The sequence below is a fragment of the Quercus robur genome, chromosome 9 (genome assembly GCF_932294415.1).
Source record: "Quercus robur chromosome 9, dhQueRobu3.1, whole genome shotgun sequence".
Lineage (NCBI taxonomy): Eukaryota > Viridiplantae > Streptophyta > Magnoliopsida > Fagales > Fagaceae > Quercus > Quercus robur.
Window position 1 is genome coordinate 7,309,866 of NC_065542.1, and position 15,870 is coordinate 7,325,735.

The window sequence follows — 15,870 nt, forward strand, 5'->3', positions numbered from 1 at the left end:
TGTATCATAATAATCATAGAAATGATCGACAAGACAATTCAAAAGATAAGAGCGACAATTGTATTCGTCTTTTGTGTACTTATCTAATTTTTTTTTATATTTTTTATGGAGACTACATTCTTCCTCACTCCTCTCATTGGTAGAAACCTTTGAAGGGTTCTTGTCAGTTAGGATGTAGGCAACTTTGAGAAGACTCAAGTAGAAGAGGACATTTCCTTTCCACCTCTTGAAGTGGGCTCCCTTGAAGTGAAAGGGCTTGTTAAGATCTCCAACAATCTCATTTGGTTTCTCTTGTCTAGGCTCCATGATTTGAATCTCCTTAAAATTGTTGGTGCAAACACAACAATTATGGAAATAACACAAAGAGAAACTGAATAATTCTTCTGAATATTATTAATTTGAGATTAGAAAATACACAACACTATTTGGACTGAGGCGAGGCACTCGCTTTCTTTAAGGAGTTCAAGTCCTTGGTTTGCTAAACTTTGTAACCGGTGCAGACCTTCTTTGACTTATCTCCCCTAGAATACAACAGTCCAACAAGTGTCGTACGGCTAGAACAACCTTTGCACAAAGTGTTCAAGCCCAAAGCTCCACTAGAAAGAACACCCTTCTTTGCCTAAAACCTCTCTATTTTTTAGTGTATAAGAATGCTTAATTAGGTCATTATTCTAATGTAGTGGGTATTACAAGTTTAATTACAGGACATAAATCTGATGGCTGGAGTTACATAATTAAATGGATGAGATAAGGAGTTTCTGAAGAAATAAATAGGCCCAATAACTAATCCATTAAATGGGTAAATGACTCTTCATTTTCCATAATAAAAAAAGCCATTTACTCACTAATGAATAAGGAAATTATTCTGAATATATCTAGCCCATAAATTGCTACAATATATATCAACCTATTAATCACCACATTTAAAAAGAATAAAAAAGCATCTCTCCTTTTCAATGTGGGATTAAACATTTTCACTAACTCCTCATCTTCCATATTAACTCCCACATCTTTACATTTATATAATCATATAAATTCATTTCAATTAATTGATATTAAAATGCTCCAACATATTGTAAAGTAATGTTAGGAATATTACAAAATTTATAATATATCAAAACGACTCCTTAGTATATTTGTCTCATTTATAACATGCAAATCAAAACCTTACATTAATAAATCATCCATATAGAGGCTATTATGCTAACAATAACATTTGAGTTTTCCCAATGTTTTAAACTAGATGCACTTGTCACATTCATTTCACTTCTAGCCATTGAATTTTCATGCCATTGTTTTGGGGGCGTCTTTTAAGCTATATACTTATCTAGGGAAAATTCTTAAGTACTCCCGCAATATGGAGAATGGTACTTTCCCCCTCTCACATTTATGGTGCTTCCTTCATGCTCTGGGAGTACCTAAGAATTGCTCCTTATCTAGTTACATCACATATCTTATTTTCTTGTCCAAGCTCTATAACGCCTTTAGTTTGGTCTAATAAATTTCTTCTTCTAAGTCCCCATTCGAAAAAAAAAGAATCATATATACATCTTTTTGATGAATTTTCAAATCACATATTACAACATTAGTAATTAGCAATATAATGCATGTAATCCTAGTAACTGGAGAAAATGTGTAAAAAAAAAATAAAGATCATCTTTTTTACTTAAAGCCTTTTGCAATTATTTTAGCTTTTAAACTTATCTATAGTTCCATTTGAATTAAGTTTCTTTGTAAGGACTTTCACAACCAGATGGTAAGATTACTAATTTCCAAGTTTTATTGAAATATAATGAATCTGTCTCATCATTTACATTTTTTTCCCCCAAAATATAGCGTTAAGTGATGATAAACTTCCTTCTGATTTAGAGGATTTTCCTCAATAAGGAATCATTATAATATGATCTAGAATCTTTCTCTACTTTTGTTCTTTTACTTCTTATAGGTTCTAATTCAAAATTTTCTTGTGTTTGTAAAGGAAAAAGTAGAATCTTTCTCTACTTTAGTTCTTTTGCATTGTGATAAAATATTTTCTTGAACTTTTTTACCCCACTATTTTTCAATATAAATGAAATTTTTTCATTGTGAAAAATAGCATCATTTGATTCTAAGATTATATTATTTTTGTAGTGACTCAGAGAATAAAGGCCCAAACCCACTTAGATCAGTGGTACCTTATCCCTCAAATCAAGCCCAAACAATAAAATTTTTAAGAGAGTGGGTAACTAACTCAAGTGCAATACAAGGTTGAGTCCAAGTCTAGGACCGAAGAATCCAAAGTAGTAGATAAGCGCAAATGAAAAATCAATTAAGGATAACATTCTCCTCAGGTAAATCCAAGGATCAACTTCTTGTGTATAAATTTAGTTCTGGTTCTTTACAAAGTAATCCTGAATTCATCTTACTATTCTCTTGTTACTAAGAAAATGTTCATCCCCCTTTTCTAGGGGGTTCCCTTCCTTTTATATCCCTTTACCATGCATCCTAGCCTTTCACCTGTATGTCTCAAGGCATTTCTCAGGATACCTGTTCCATCAAGACCCTGCTAAAGGTGGTAGAAGGAATTGCTAAAGGTGGTAGAAGGAGCTGCTAAAGGTGTGAAGTTACTGTTTAGGGGTCATTTCCACATTAATGCAACTGATAAGATTGGTGTAGGGCATTGAATGCGAATGTGGGAGGTATATCCTTTAGGAAACTTCCTTCCACCATCCTTGTCCCTACGGCTATCTCTTCTCCTTTCCTTGGGCCTTTACAGGATATCAATTGTCCTGATTCTCTTATTCTCCTCAGGTAGGCGGAGTCTTCGAAGTTCGCTTACCCTTCTTGGCTTGGATTGGGCAAATTAATCCTCGACTAGGACTCCTCGGTCCTCAGACCTCACACAATTTTTAATTAAAAAAAACTAGAGGTTGTACTCTAAATTGTATAACTAAGAAAAGCAAAGGTAACAGCCCTAAGTCCTATTTTGGGTATTTTAGGGCTCATAAGTCTTATATAAGCAAGATAACCATACACTCTTAAATATCTTAAATTTGACTTATGCTCATTCTTCAACTCAAACAATGTGATGTCAATTTTCTTATATAGAACCTTATTTAAAACATGACAAGCAGTTAATATTGCTTATACAGAAAGGTTTACAAGAGCACATAATTCTATTAATATAGCATTTGTTAACTCAATTATAACTATTTTTTCTTTCATGCACTCCATTAGAAGTATGTGAGTATGGTTGAATAGTTTTATAGATTGATAGCGATCAAGGAATCAATTAGTTGAACAGCACGGATCACGATGATGTTGAGGGCCTGAAAGATAAGAAATAGAACATTAGAGGAGACCGGGGTTGGCCGGTCAAAATTCCTCCGATGATGAAGTTAGCAATTCTCCTCTTAAAGAAATATATTGTCTGGAAAGAAGAAAATACTTCGCCTTTTTTTGTCGGAGATTCATCTCCTTTTATAGGTTTAGGGAACGGTTATCCGTTGGATAACTTCCCCCTATTTCACGGAGTCCGGAGCGTACAATTTGATAACCGCTATAGCGGTTATCTTTTCATGTCAAGATTGCCTTGCTCTCGTCCTAAGTGCTGTTTGGACGAGAAATAGTTCACCAGTTAGTACACGTCGTCCAGAGGTTTCTCTGGACGACAGCAGTGTAGTCTGCCTTGTGAACTTAGGATGACGTACCTTTTGTATGGACGACATCCATGGACGAGTAAGGAGTTGACTATTTTTTAGACACTATCAGTTGCCCCCTTGTCCATGGGTCGTCTTAAGGATAATTTAAGCAATTTTCAAAATGTGTATTGTATGCCACGTGTCAAAATCTAACTGATGAACTGATGCGTTTGGTTTTGTTTTCGAGATCTATGCCACGTAGCGCACTTTGGTTGGCTGTGTCGTTTCGCATCCCAAAGTTTACAGCTTATAAATAGTAGAATTCCTCCAGTGCCCTTCACATTTCTGAGATTTCCTTCCCTGAGCATCCTCGTCTTAGCGCCTCGTCTAGAAGTATCATCTCGTCCTTAGTTTCCTCGTCTAGATTTCAGGTATTTCTTTACTCCTCGTTCTCAGATTTTAAGTTTTCTAAAATGTCTGAGACCGTTCTTTCCTCGTCTAGTAATAGTTTGGGCAAAGCCATAGACGAGTATCATGACCCAAGTAGTTTTAGTGGCTCTAGTGATAGTAATAATAGTACTAGTAGTGGAGGGAACACCACGGACGAGTATGTGTCTGGCGTCCCTGGGGTACCTTTAGAGGTTCCCCAAGGACTCAAGACGAGGAGTGAGTCTGGATCCCAGGCAGGTACAAGTGCCCCCTCGTCCACAGTTCAGGATGAGGTTGAGGTAGTGTATAGTTGTGCCATAGGAATAGAATCCAAGACGGATGATAGGAGATTAGATTTGCTTAAGAAATGGTACCAAATCCCAGACGACCTTAATCCTAGGTTAGCAGTTCATGGGGAGTGGTGTTGTCAACCACGTTTTGGGGTAGGTATTTACGAAGCCTATCTTTTAGGTGGACTTAGGTTACCTTTAAATGCTTTTGCCAGAGAATTACTCACTAGGTTAGGTATAGGTGTTTGTCAGCTTAACCCCAATGCGTGGAGGTTAGTCGTCTCCATGCAAGTTTTGTGGAGGGAGGTTTTTGAGGGGAACCGTCCTCTGATTGTGGACGAGTTCCTCTACTATTACAAGCCTTCTGAGATCAATCAGTCCCTTGGCTTTTATCAATTCACAGCCAGAGGGAAGGATTATAGATTGATCAAGTCCATAGTTTCCTTGGATAGGAACTGGAAGACGAAGTTCTTCTTCGTCTCAGGTTTTTGGGCTAGACGCCCGCTCAAGGTTTCTCGACCCATTTCCTCCCTACACAGGAGAGTTAGGGAACCTTCGTCCTAAAGGTATGCTTGTGTTTGTCATTTTACTGAGTTGTAATTACCTTTGTAGACGGCTATATAATAATAAATAAATTTTTTATTTATTTATTTTTTTTGCAGGTGCTGGATGACCTCACCTAGACAGGTTTCATATTGAAAGAATTCAAAAGGTTCGTCTATACACTGATAGGGCTTTCCATTCTTTGGTAAGCCTCCAACGTCTTGCCACCTGGGGTTTGGGTCCCAACCCGTCCAGTGAAGCCCTTGCACACGAGCTTATCATTCGTAGACGTAAGTCCGTATAATTGCTTCCCTTTCTCCCTCTTTTTTATTTTTTATTTTTAACATCTTTTTTTTTTTTTTTTTTTTTTTTTTTTTTTTTTTTTTTTTTTTTTTTTTTTTTTTTTTTTTTTTTTTTTTTTCAGGAATAGCTACAATGAAGGAAAACAAGGGTAAAGAAGTTGTGAACGAGGCTGCTGTCGCTGGGCAGGACGCACCTCAGTCTCACCCGTCCGTAGGTGAGAAAAGAAAAAACTTATCACTGGGGGTTGACCTGGGCAATCTTCCCAGCAGGCGTAGGGAGAAAAAGGTCAAGCATAAGTCGTCCAAGCCCAAGGACGTTCAACCTGCGCCTATACCTGTTCATGAGCCTGAAGACGTCCAGATCCTTGATTCTGAGCCTAAAGATTCACCCATGCAAGTCCCGTCCACAGTCAAGGCGCCGTCCACGTCTCAGCCTTCTCCCCAAGCACCTCAATACCTCATTGGGAACGAGGATCTGGCTTAGGAAAGATTTAGGATAGCTGTGACTGATGCGGACGTGTCTGCCTGTTACAACATGTCTTTGAAGGACTTCGAGCATTCTGGGGTTCATGATCTTTTCAAGGTATGTATTTTTACTTTTGTTTTATTTTGTCTCATCCTCTTTGATAAGCTTCCTAACTAAACCATGATTCAGGCCATGTCCAAGTTCATTGCTACGTCCAAGCAAGCAACTGATCTGGACAAGACGAGGGTCTTGTTAGAGAAGAGAATCAAGGAAGTGAAGGACGAGAGCAAACACTGGGCTGAGGCAGCTGCTAAAGCCAATGAAGGGGCAAAGGAGCTGCAAAATCAAATTGAAGAGCTGAAGACTGATGTTGTGGAGAAGGAAACTCGTCTTGATCACTTGCAAAAGAAGAATGACGAGCTGAATGATCTTCTCAAGAAGGCCAAGGAAGACACGGTTGCAGAGTTCAAGACGTCCAAGCAGTTCACTGATCTGCTATATACCAACTATGCAGCTGGGTTTGAGGACTTCAGGATGGACGCCGTCGAGAACTTCTCCAACATTGATTTCAGCTCTATCAAGCTCAATCTTAGTGGTGCTCCTACCAGCTCCCTCCTCTAGACGAGCTCAGAAGATGTTAATGTGGAGGATGATGCTACAAAACAGCCACTTCAGGACGAGCAGAACATAGACGCCCCACCAACCTGATGCTCTTTTTTTTTTGTAATTTTAAGACTTGATGTAACTTTCTATTTACCTCGTCCTTAGTTTCAGGACGAGTTATCATGTAACTTGAGAGTGTTTGGACGTTGGTCGTCCACCCTTTAAACAATTGTGTTTTCTTTTTTGTTATATCAAGGACGAAAGTTATGCTTTTGTTTTAAAATTACTACTCGTCCATGAGGGTGATATCTTATGAAGTGCTTGGAACTTTCTACTCGTCTTGGAGAAATCCCAAGTATCAACATCACCCGTCTTGAGACTTCGCCTCTTTTTTGTTTATTTCTCTAATGCAAGACTTTGCATTCGTCCATAAGCTTGATTGCTCTGGAACATTCTTGGTTAGTAAACCAGAACATCGTCTTTGCATGTATCCATCCATGTGTGGACGTGTAAATCTCATCTGTTGTTTCAGGTGAGCTGTGGACGTATTATTGTTCGTCCGTGTGTGGACGTACTAATTTCCATCCCGTCTATTTCAGGGACGGATGTTATGTGGACGTGCCATTTCAAAGGAAAATTTGCTCGTCTACACTTGGGCGTGCATACATTTCCCTTGTTTGTTGAAGTTATATCCCCGCGTCCGGAGAGTTTCCTCGTCTTGGGCTTTTCAGCCTTGTGGTGGGTTAGTTCGAATGAAAATAGCATGGAGACTAGGAATTTACACAATACTTTGTACATAACATAAGTATTGTTCACAGGTAAGGCATATACATATATTTATGCCTTTTTTATTAAGTACAAGCTCCATAACTTCGTCCATAAACACCACAACATAAATAGTAAAGCCTTAACTTCGTCCACAACACATAACATAAATAGTAAAATAGCAGTTCCAAACACAAACAACATTAAATATAAGTAGAATCATAAGTCTGCAGACAAGGTCCAATCTCGTCCATGGCCATACTTTCGTCTAGGCTGACTTTTACTGATAGTACCTCCTCAAGTGCTCCACGTTCCAAGGGTGCTCCAGTTTCCTCCCGTCCAGGGCCTCCAAGTAGTAGGATCCTTGTCTTTTACAGTTGATAACTCTATAGGGTCCTTCCCAATTCGGGCCCAATTTCCCATGTGTTGGGTTCTTGGTTGCCAAAGAGACCTTTCTCAGGACGAGATCTCCTATGTTGAAACGCCTAGGTTTCACCATTGCATCATATTGCCTAGCCATGAGGTTCTTGTACTTTGCTATCCTGTATTCTGCGTCTGCCCTTACCTCGTCTACCAGATCAAGATTCAGACGGAACTGCTCCTCATTGTCCTTATCTTGATACATCATCACCATGTGATTGGCCATATGTACTTCTGCAGGTATGACTGCTTCGCTTTCATAAGCTAGCTTGAAAGGAGTTTCCCCCGTAGGGGTTCTCACCGTCGTCCTGTAGGCCCCATAGAACACCAGGCAACTCCTCTGGCCATACCCCCTTTGCCCCCTCAAGCCGGGTCATGATGATTTTCAACAAGGATCGGTTTGTCATTTCAGCTTGGCCATTTGCTTGAGGATGAGCGGGTGAGGAATAGTGATTCTGTATTCCAAAGTGTACACAGAAGTCCCTAAAGAGTGTCTTGTCAAACTGTCGTCCGTTATCAGATACCAATACCTTGGGCCCTTCGAATTTGCATACAATGTTCTTCCACACGAAGTGCTTAACATTTTGTTGTGTGATTGTTGCCAACGGTTCAGCTTCCACCCATTTTGTGAAGTAATCGATGCCCACAACTAAAAATTTCATCTGCCTTATGGCCTGAGGAAAGGGACCCAAAATGTCTAGTTCCCATTGTGCAAAGGGCCACGGTGCCATCATCGGGGTGAGGTACTTTGATGGTTGTCTGGGGACGTTGCTAAATCGTTGACATTGGTCGCAGACCTTGACGTACGTTTTAGCATCAGCTTGCATATTTGGCCAGTAATACCCTGCACGGACGACCTTGTAGACAAGGGACCTGGCTCCGGAGTGATTGCCACATGCTCCTTCATGAACTTCCCTCAGTACATAATTTGCTTCGTCCGGAGCCAAGCACCTAAGATAAGGTTGAGAAAAGCCCCTCTTGTATAACACTTCGTTCAGAAGTACGTATCTAGCCGATCTCACCCTCAGCTTCCTTGCTTTGTCTTTCTCTTCTGGTAGCTGTCCGTATTTCAAGTATGATATAATCGAGGTCATCCAGTTTCCTCTGTTTTCCACCTGTTGTACTTCCGGAATATCTATGCTTGGCATGTACTGAATTTCATCAGATTCGTCCACAGATTCATTTGCTGAGGCTTCTTTCGCTATAGTATCAGCTTCCACATTTTCCTCCCTTGGGATTTGAACGAATTCAGTTTTTTCAAATCTCTTCATTAGGCGCATCACCCTACTAAGGTATTTCCTCATCCGTTCCTCCTTTACTTTGTACATTCCATTTACTTGCCCCATGACCAACTGAGAATCACCCAGGACGAGTATAGACTTGGCTTCCACAGACTTAGCCAATTTTAGCCATTTGAGAAGGGCTTCATACTCGACTTCATTGTTAGTTGCTTGGTACTGTAGACAAACCTTATGCCTCAATTTGTCTCCTTTTGAGGATTGTAAAACCACACCAATTCCACCTGCATACTTTGTAGATGATCCATCCACATGGACGACCCATCTGTCACTGCCTTCTGTCTCATCATGACTTGGGGTAAATTTCGCAATGAAATCTGCTAATGCTTGAGCTTTTATGGCATGCCTTGGTTGATATTTGATGTCAAACTCACTAAGTTCGACGGCCCACTGAATCAATCGTCCAGCAGCTTCCAGTTTGTTCATTGCCTTCTTGAGTGGATGATCCGTCATGACATTAATGACATGGGCCTGGAAATAGTGCCTCAGCTTCTTGGAAGCGGTGATCAATGCGAAGGCTAACTTCTCCATTTGTGGATATCGTCCTTCCGCTCCCCTCAATGCCTTACTCGTATAGTACACGGGTCTTTGCACTTTACCTTTTTCTCTTATCAGTGCTGAACTCACGGTATACGGGGTTACCGCCAAGTATAAGTATAATTCCTTTCCCACTACTAACGGACTCAACAATGGAGACTTGGTAAGGTATGCCTTCAGATTCTCAAAAGCTCTCTGACACTCGTCGGTCCATTCGAATACTTTTCTAAGAACTTTAAAAAATGGCAAACATTTGTTAGTGGCTTTAGAGACAAACCTGTTGAGTGCAGCGACTCGTCCAGTAAGAGATTGGATCTCCTTGGTACTCTGCGGAGGCTTCATGTCCAGTATTGCTTGAATTTTATCAGGATTCACTTCAATTCCCCTGTGGGAGACCATAAAGCCAAGGAATTTCCCTGATGATACTCCGAAAGCACATTTACTAGGATTCAGCTTCATGTGATACTGTCTCAGCGTGTCAAATGTCTCCTACAGGTCGTCTAGATGCCTTCCTTCGTCCTGGCTCTTTACCAGCATCTCGTCTACATAGACTTCCACATTCCGCCCAATCTACTGTCAAAACATGTGATTGACCAATCTCTGATATGTGGCCCCTGCATTCTTTAAGCCGAATGGCATCACCTTATAACAGAATAAGCCTTGACTAGTGACAAAGGATGTTTTCTCCTGATCTGCCTCGTCCATTCTTATTTGATTGTATCTTGAAAAAGCGTCCATGAAACTAAGCAACTTGTGGCCCGCAGTTGAGTCCACCAATTGATCAATGCGTGGCAGCGGATAACTATCTTTCGGGCAAGCCTTGTTCAAATCGATAAAATCCACGTACATTCTCCACTTACCATTTGCCTTCTTGACTATTACAACATTTGCCAACCAATCTGGGTAGTACACTTCCCGAATAAACCTCGCCCCCATCAGCTTTTGAACTTCATCTTTGATAGCATCATTTCTCTCAGGGGCAAACACCCTCTTCTTTTGCCGCACTAGCTTGGAGGAAGGGCATACGTTCAGACGGTGGGTAATGACACTAGGGTCTATACCCGGCATGTCCTCATAACTCCATGCAAACACATCAATATTTTTTTTCAAAAAGTGGACGAGGTCCTTCTTAATCTTCTCTTCTAGATTTGCTCCAACCCTGGTACACTTCTCAGGGTTCTCTTCGTCCAGGGAAATGTCTTCTAATGCTTCGGTAGGCTTTGCTACCATTCTCCTTTCTTCAATATTCATGGCTTGAATTTGCTCGTCCATGGCCAACATGGCCAAGTAACATTCTCTTGCTGCCAGTTGATCCCCTTGTACCTGCCCTACTCCGTGTTCTGTTGGAAACTTAACTGATAGGTGGTAAGTAGAAGTAATGGCCTTCCAACTATTCAAAGTTGGTCTTCCAATTATGGCGTTATAGGAGGACGGACAATCTACCACAAGGAAGTTCACATCCTTGGTGATTTGTCGTGGGTATGCCCCCACTACCACTGATAAGGAAATAGTATCCATGGGTTGTACCTTCATTTTACCAAAACCTACTAGGGGGGAGTTCATTGGACAGAGCCGGTCTCATCCTAGCCTCATTTGTTGAAAAGCTGGATAATACAAAATGTCCTCCGAGCTTCCGTTGTCTACAAGCACCCTTCTAGTTGTGTAGTCAGCAATCATTAAGGTGATGACGAGAGCATCATTATAGGGGTGATGAATTCTCTGAGCGTCCTCGTCCGTGAAGGTGATCGCTGCTTCGTCTGTGGTCCTTGCTCTCGATGATCGTCCAGAAAGCTGGACACTCTGCACTACCTTCAAGTATGCTTTCTTGGACTTGGATGACTGGCCTGTCGAACTTCCCCCTATAATGACTCTTATTTCTCCGAGCGGTGGTCGTGATGATTCTTCCATTTTTCCTTTCATTTTCTCGTCCCTGTTATCTCGTCCAAGGAAATTCTTCAGCTTCCCTTGCCTTATGAGATTTTCGATTTGCTGCTTTAAATCGAAACACTCGTCCGTATCATGACCATGATCCCTATGGAAGCGACAATACTTGTTCCGATTGTGTTTATTGGGATCTCCCCTCATTTTCTCTGGCCACTTCAAGGAAGGATCATCCTTGATCTGCATAAGGACCTGCTCAAGTGGGACGTTCAAAGAGGTATACTACTGGTTCCGTCCTGAAGAGCCCGGCTTCTTAATGTCTTGGTCTTTCCTGTCTTCCGTTCGTCCCTTCTTTGGACGAGGGCCCTGCTCTAAGTGGCGACCGGGATTTGCGTCTACTCTCTTAGACCTCTTCCTCTTCTTAGCAATGATTGCGTCTTCTGCATTCATAAAATTTTGAGCCGAATGGACAAGTTCTGCCATAGACTGGGGCTCTTTTTCATAGAGTTTGTGAATGAACAAATCCGAATTCACCCCATTATGGAAAGCCGCCAACAAGAGCTTATCATCTGCTTCGTCCACACTCAGGGCTTCTCTGTTGAAACGGGTGATGAACGACCGTAAACTCTCGTTCTCTCCCTGCTCTATGGTCAATAGGCTGGACGAGGAACGCTTATGTCTTTGTCCTCCTATGAAGTTGTTAACAAACAGCTTGCTCAACTCTTCAAAAGAACTCACCGAATTCGGGGGTATTTTGCTGAACCAAACTCGTGCTGGGCCCTTGAGGGTAGTAGGGAATGCTCTGCACATTATTTCGTCGGGAAACCCTTGGAGATGCATGGTGGTCTTAAAGGTAGCAATGTGATCGAACGGGTCTCGTGTTCCATCGTACGAATCCAAAGAAGGCATCTTAAACTTCGATGGAAGAGGGTGACCGTTGATGGAAGCCGTAAAGGGGGAATCAGTTCGGTGGACCAGGTCTTCTATAGGATTAGTCCTTCTCATATTCTCTTTCATTTCCTCCATGACTCTTCTCATCTGGTCCATCTCTTCCTTCAAATGTGGCACCGCTTGTGAAGTGGTACCTCTTAACTGACTTCCAATCTCAGTGTTCTCTCTGTCATCACGACTCTGCGTTTGTCCTCCACCCTCACGTTCTTCACGCGTTTGCCTCCTTAGATTAATCTCCATTCTTAATTCTTGGTTTTGGCGAGTCAACTCCGCCATTGCGGCCGCCATGGATTGTACATTTTAGACAGATGAAGTCTGCATGGCCGGTGCAGATTGGCGGTCGCGATGAGGGTTGCTCGAAGCATCTCTGCTTCCCTGACGGCCTGGGCTGGTAGCCCTCGATCTGGTCCGTACCATCAACTTTTTGTCAAAGAGAAGAAAATTTTAAAACAATTCTTCCCCACAGACGGTGCCAACTGATAGCGATCAAGGAATCAGTTAGTTGAATAGCACGGATCACGATGATGTTGAGGGTTTGAAAGATAAGAAATAGAAGATCAGAGGAGACCGGGGTTGGCCGGTCAAAATTCCTTCGATGATGAAGTTAGCAATTCTCCTTTTAAAGAAATATATTGTCTGGAAAGAAGAAAATACTTCGCCTTTTTTTGTCGGAGATTCATCTCCTTTTATAGGTTTAGGGAACGGTTATCCGTTGGATAACTTCCCCCTATTTCACGGAGTCCGGAGCGTACAATTTGATAACCGCTATAGCGGTTATCTTTTCATGTCAAGACTGCCTTGCTCTCGTCCTAAGTGCTGTTTGGACGAGAAATAGTTCACCAGCTAGTACACGTCGTCCAGAGGTTTCTCTGGACGACAGCAGTGTAGTCTGCCTTGTGAACTTAGGACGACGTACCTTTTGTATGGACGACATCCATGGACGAGTAAGGAGTTGACTATTTTTTAGACACTATCATAGATAATTCCTAAGATTTAACAAATGAGTTAAATATAATAGATTCATACTCTTGGCATCTATCACTTCTGTATCTTCTAATTTTGCTATTGAATTGATTTTCAATTTTTTAAAGAAATACATAGATATTTTCCAAAACCAAAATCATTGCACTTTTATTTTCAACAAATAAGCAGTTGTTTACCCAAAAAAAAAAAAAAAAAATCAGAGTGATAAAGTGTCTATTTGCTCCATAAGTTAAAATTGCTTAAAACTCACATAAATAAATGTGAATTAATTCAAGATTTCTTTCAACATTTTAAAATTAATTCAGGATATCTTTCAATACTATACAAATCTGCAGAAAAGAGTGCAAAACTTTTAGGGGGTGTTTAGAGCACTTACAGCAGCAATGCTATATTAGTATAATGCTATATTTTAGCTTCTCAAACAGCAAAATCATGCTTCAGCAGTGGAGCTAAATCTATTTGTTTTATCTCCATTGTTACAGTGCACATCTATAGATAGATGTGCACTGTTCATGAGAGCTAAAAAAAAATTATTTTATTAAATTTCTCTCTCCTCTTTCATTTAAAAAATATTTTCTCTTTCTTTCTATTTCTCTCTTCGACTTCTCTTCTTTCTTCTTTTTTCCTTCTCATTTTTTTTTTCTCTCCCTCATCTACTCTCTACTTCACTGATCTGTTTTGGATCTTCATCTTCATCTTCATCGCCGATTTGTTTTGGGTTCATCTTCATCGCTGTCCCACACCGCCGACCCATCTCGCCCAATCCTCCATCTCACCGCCGACCCACTCGCTTGGCTTCTCCGGTATTTATCGTGCTTGGCTTCTCCGGTATCCCAGTCCACGCCAACCCACTCGCCAGTGTGGCCCTCGATGGGCCCCACGTACTTCACCGTTTCAATTCTTCTTGGATCGTTCGCTGAGTGGACTCGCTGGCCCACTTGAAACTTCAGGCTCGACTTAGCTGAATCGTCCTGCATTTTCTTCTTCTTCTTTCTTCTCTGGTGAAAGCTCTTAACTGAACATTTATTTCATATTTGTTTTATTATTATTTTTTCTTGCTATGGACTACTGATGGTGGTGGTGGTGGTGGTGTGGTGGTGGCTGTGGCTGTGGCTGATGGTAGAGGTGGTTGTGGTTGGTGCTGTGGATGTTTTTTTGGTAGTGGAATATATTATTTTATTGTAAGGGATATATTATTTTATTGTGATGTTTATATTATTTTATTGTGTTGAAAGCTAAAATAGATTCATTGCTGCAGCATGTGTGTAGGTAAAATAGATAAAGTAACTTTTGGTGGAGCTAAAAAGCTAAATTTTTAGCTTCAGTGCTGTGGATGCTTTAAGTAGAGTATTTTGAGTAATGTTGTTTGGGTGTTTTTGATATACGTGTGGGTGAAAAAGTGTATGAAAAAGTGTGTAAGTATGTTTAAAATGCTGTTAAAATGCTCAAAAAGTTTTTTGAAATTGGCTACCAAACAGGCCCTTAGTGAGCATTTGCACGTGGAACCTTGCAAGTTGGTGTGTTGCAATGTGTGTGTGTGTGTGTGTGTGTGTGTGTTGGGGGGGGGGGGGTGGTAGCCAAAATTAAAAATAACAAAAATAATGAAAAAAAAAAGATATCTTCTATCATAAAAAAAAAAACACACTTAAAAAAAATATAAAATAAAAATTAATTTAAATAATTATTTATTATATTGATTAAGTGATACCAATTATATTTTTGTGATCATATCAGTTGGTAAAATTTTTGTAATAAAATTTGTTTGAAATCGTTTTAGTTTTAGTTTATATATATATATATATATATATTTTTTTTTTTTTTAAATTATAAACTTCACTTGGTTACTGGTCAAACTTGGTAGACAAGTTATAGACTGATTTATATAGGCGGGAATAGCTTTACTGGTGAGTGATTGATGAGTAGATAATGAGTAGATAAGCGCGTCGTTTATATCACGCGTACAAATCAGGTCCAAAATTATATTTTAACTTGGGATTACTGTATATCATATAGGGTATTGCTTGATGATAAAAGTTCTTGATCTGCTCTTGGAGCTAGGATCCATGTAACAGGTATTACTTATTGTAGTCACATGACCGGTGTGGTATACATAATATTATTTATTATCATTATGGAGTGGTGGTATGGGTAATTGTCCCATATTATTTAAGAGAATATGTTGTGTGTAGTATAATTTGCTCTACCTTCCTTTAATACTATGTTTGGAAGTTTTGAGAGAGAAGAGAGTAGAAGGGAATAGAGGGAAGGAAAGTAGCGGAGAGGAGAGTAGAGTAGAGTGGAATGGTTATCCTGCACCTTAAAAATATTTCACTCTCCTTCCAAATCTCTCCAATTTGAGGGAATTAAAAATAAGGGATTGGAAGGAGTTCAAATCTCTCCAAATCCCTCCTCCTCATTCTTTAAAAAATTTTCAAATAAGGTAATTAAATTACTTTTCTTCCTTTATTCTACTCCCCTTTCTTTTTTTAACTCCCAAACAAGCCATAAAAGTTACCATGATTTTTAAATGAAGTTATAATGTGTCTTTATATTAGAACCTATATATATAAATAGATGAATTTATTCTTGGCATCTTTATTATTCACCACATAATAATAATAATAATAATAATTATAATTATAATTATAATAATTATTATTATTATTATGACGATGACGACGACAAGTAAGATAACAGTGACAAAGACTTACAACTCATTATTCAAGCCCAAAAAAAAAAAAACACATGAAGTTACCGTATCAGATTGACCCAGACTTTGTG

The 15,870-nt window shown here is 39.9% G+C and overlaps 1 protein-coding gene across 1 annotated transcript; it reads right to left on the reverse strand.

The window, feature by feature from the left end:
• Positions 1 to 7,841: 7,841 nt before the first annotated feature.
• On the reverse strand, positions 7,842 to 9,732 carry LOC126700657 (uncharacterized). The gene is made up of 3 exons (XM_050398867.1): positions 9,551 to 9,732; positions 7,943 to 9,082; positions 7,842 to 7,893 (listed from the first exon to the last, which is right to left on the reverse strand). Exons 1-3 carry the CDS (start codon positions 9,730 to 9,732, stop codon positions 7,842 to 7,844), a joined length of 1,374 nt encoding a protein of 457 aa, XP_050254824.1.
• Positions 9,733 to 15,870: the final 6,138 nt, after the last annotated feature.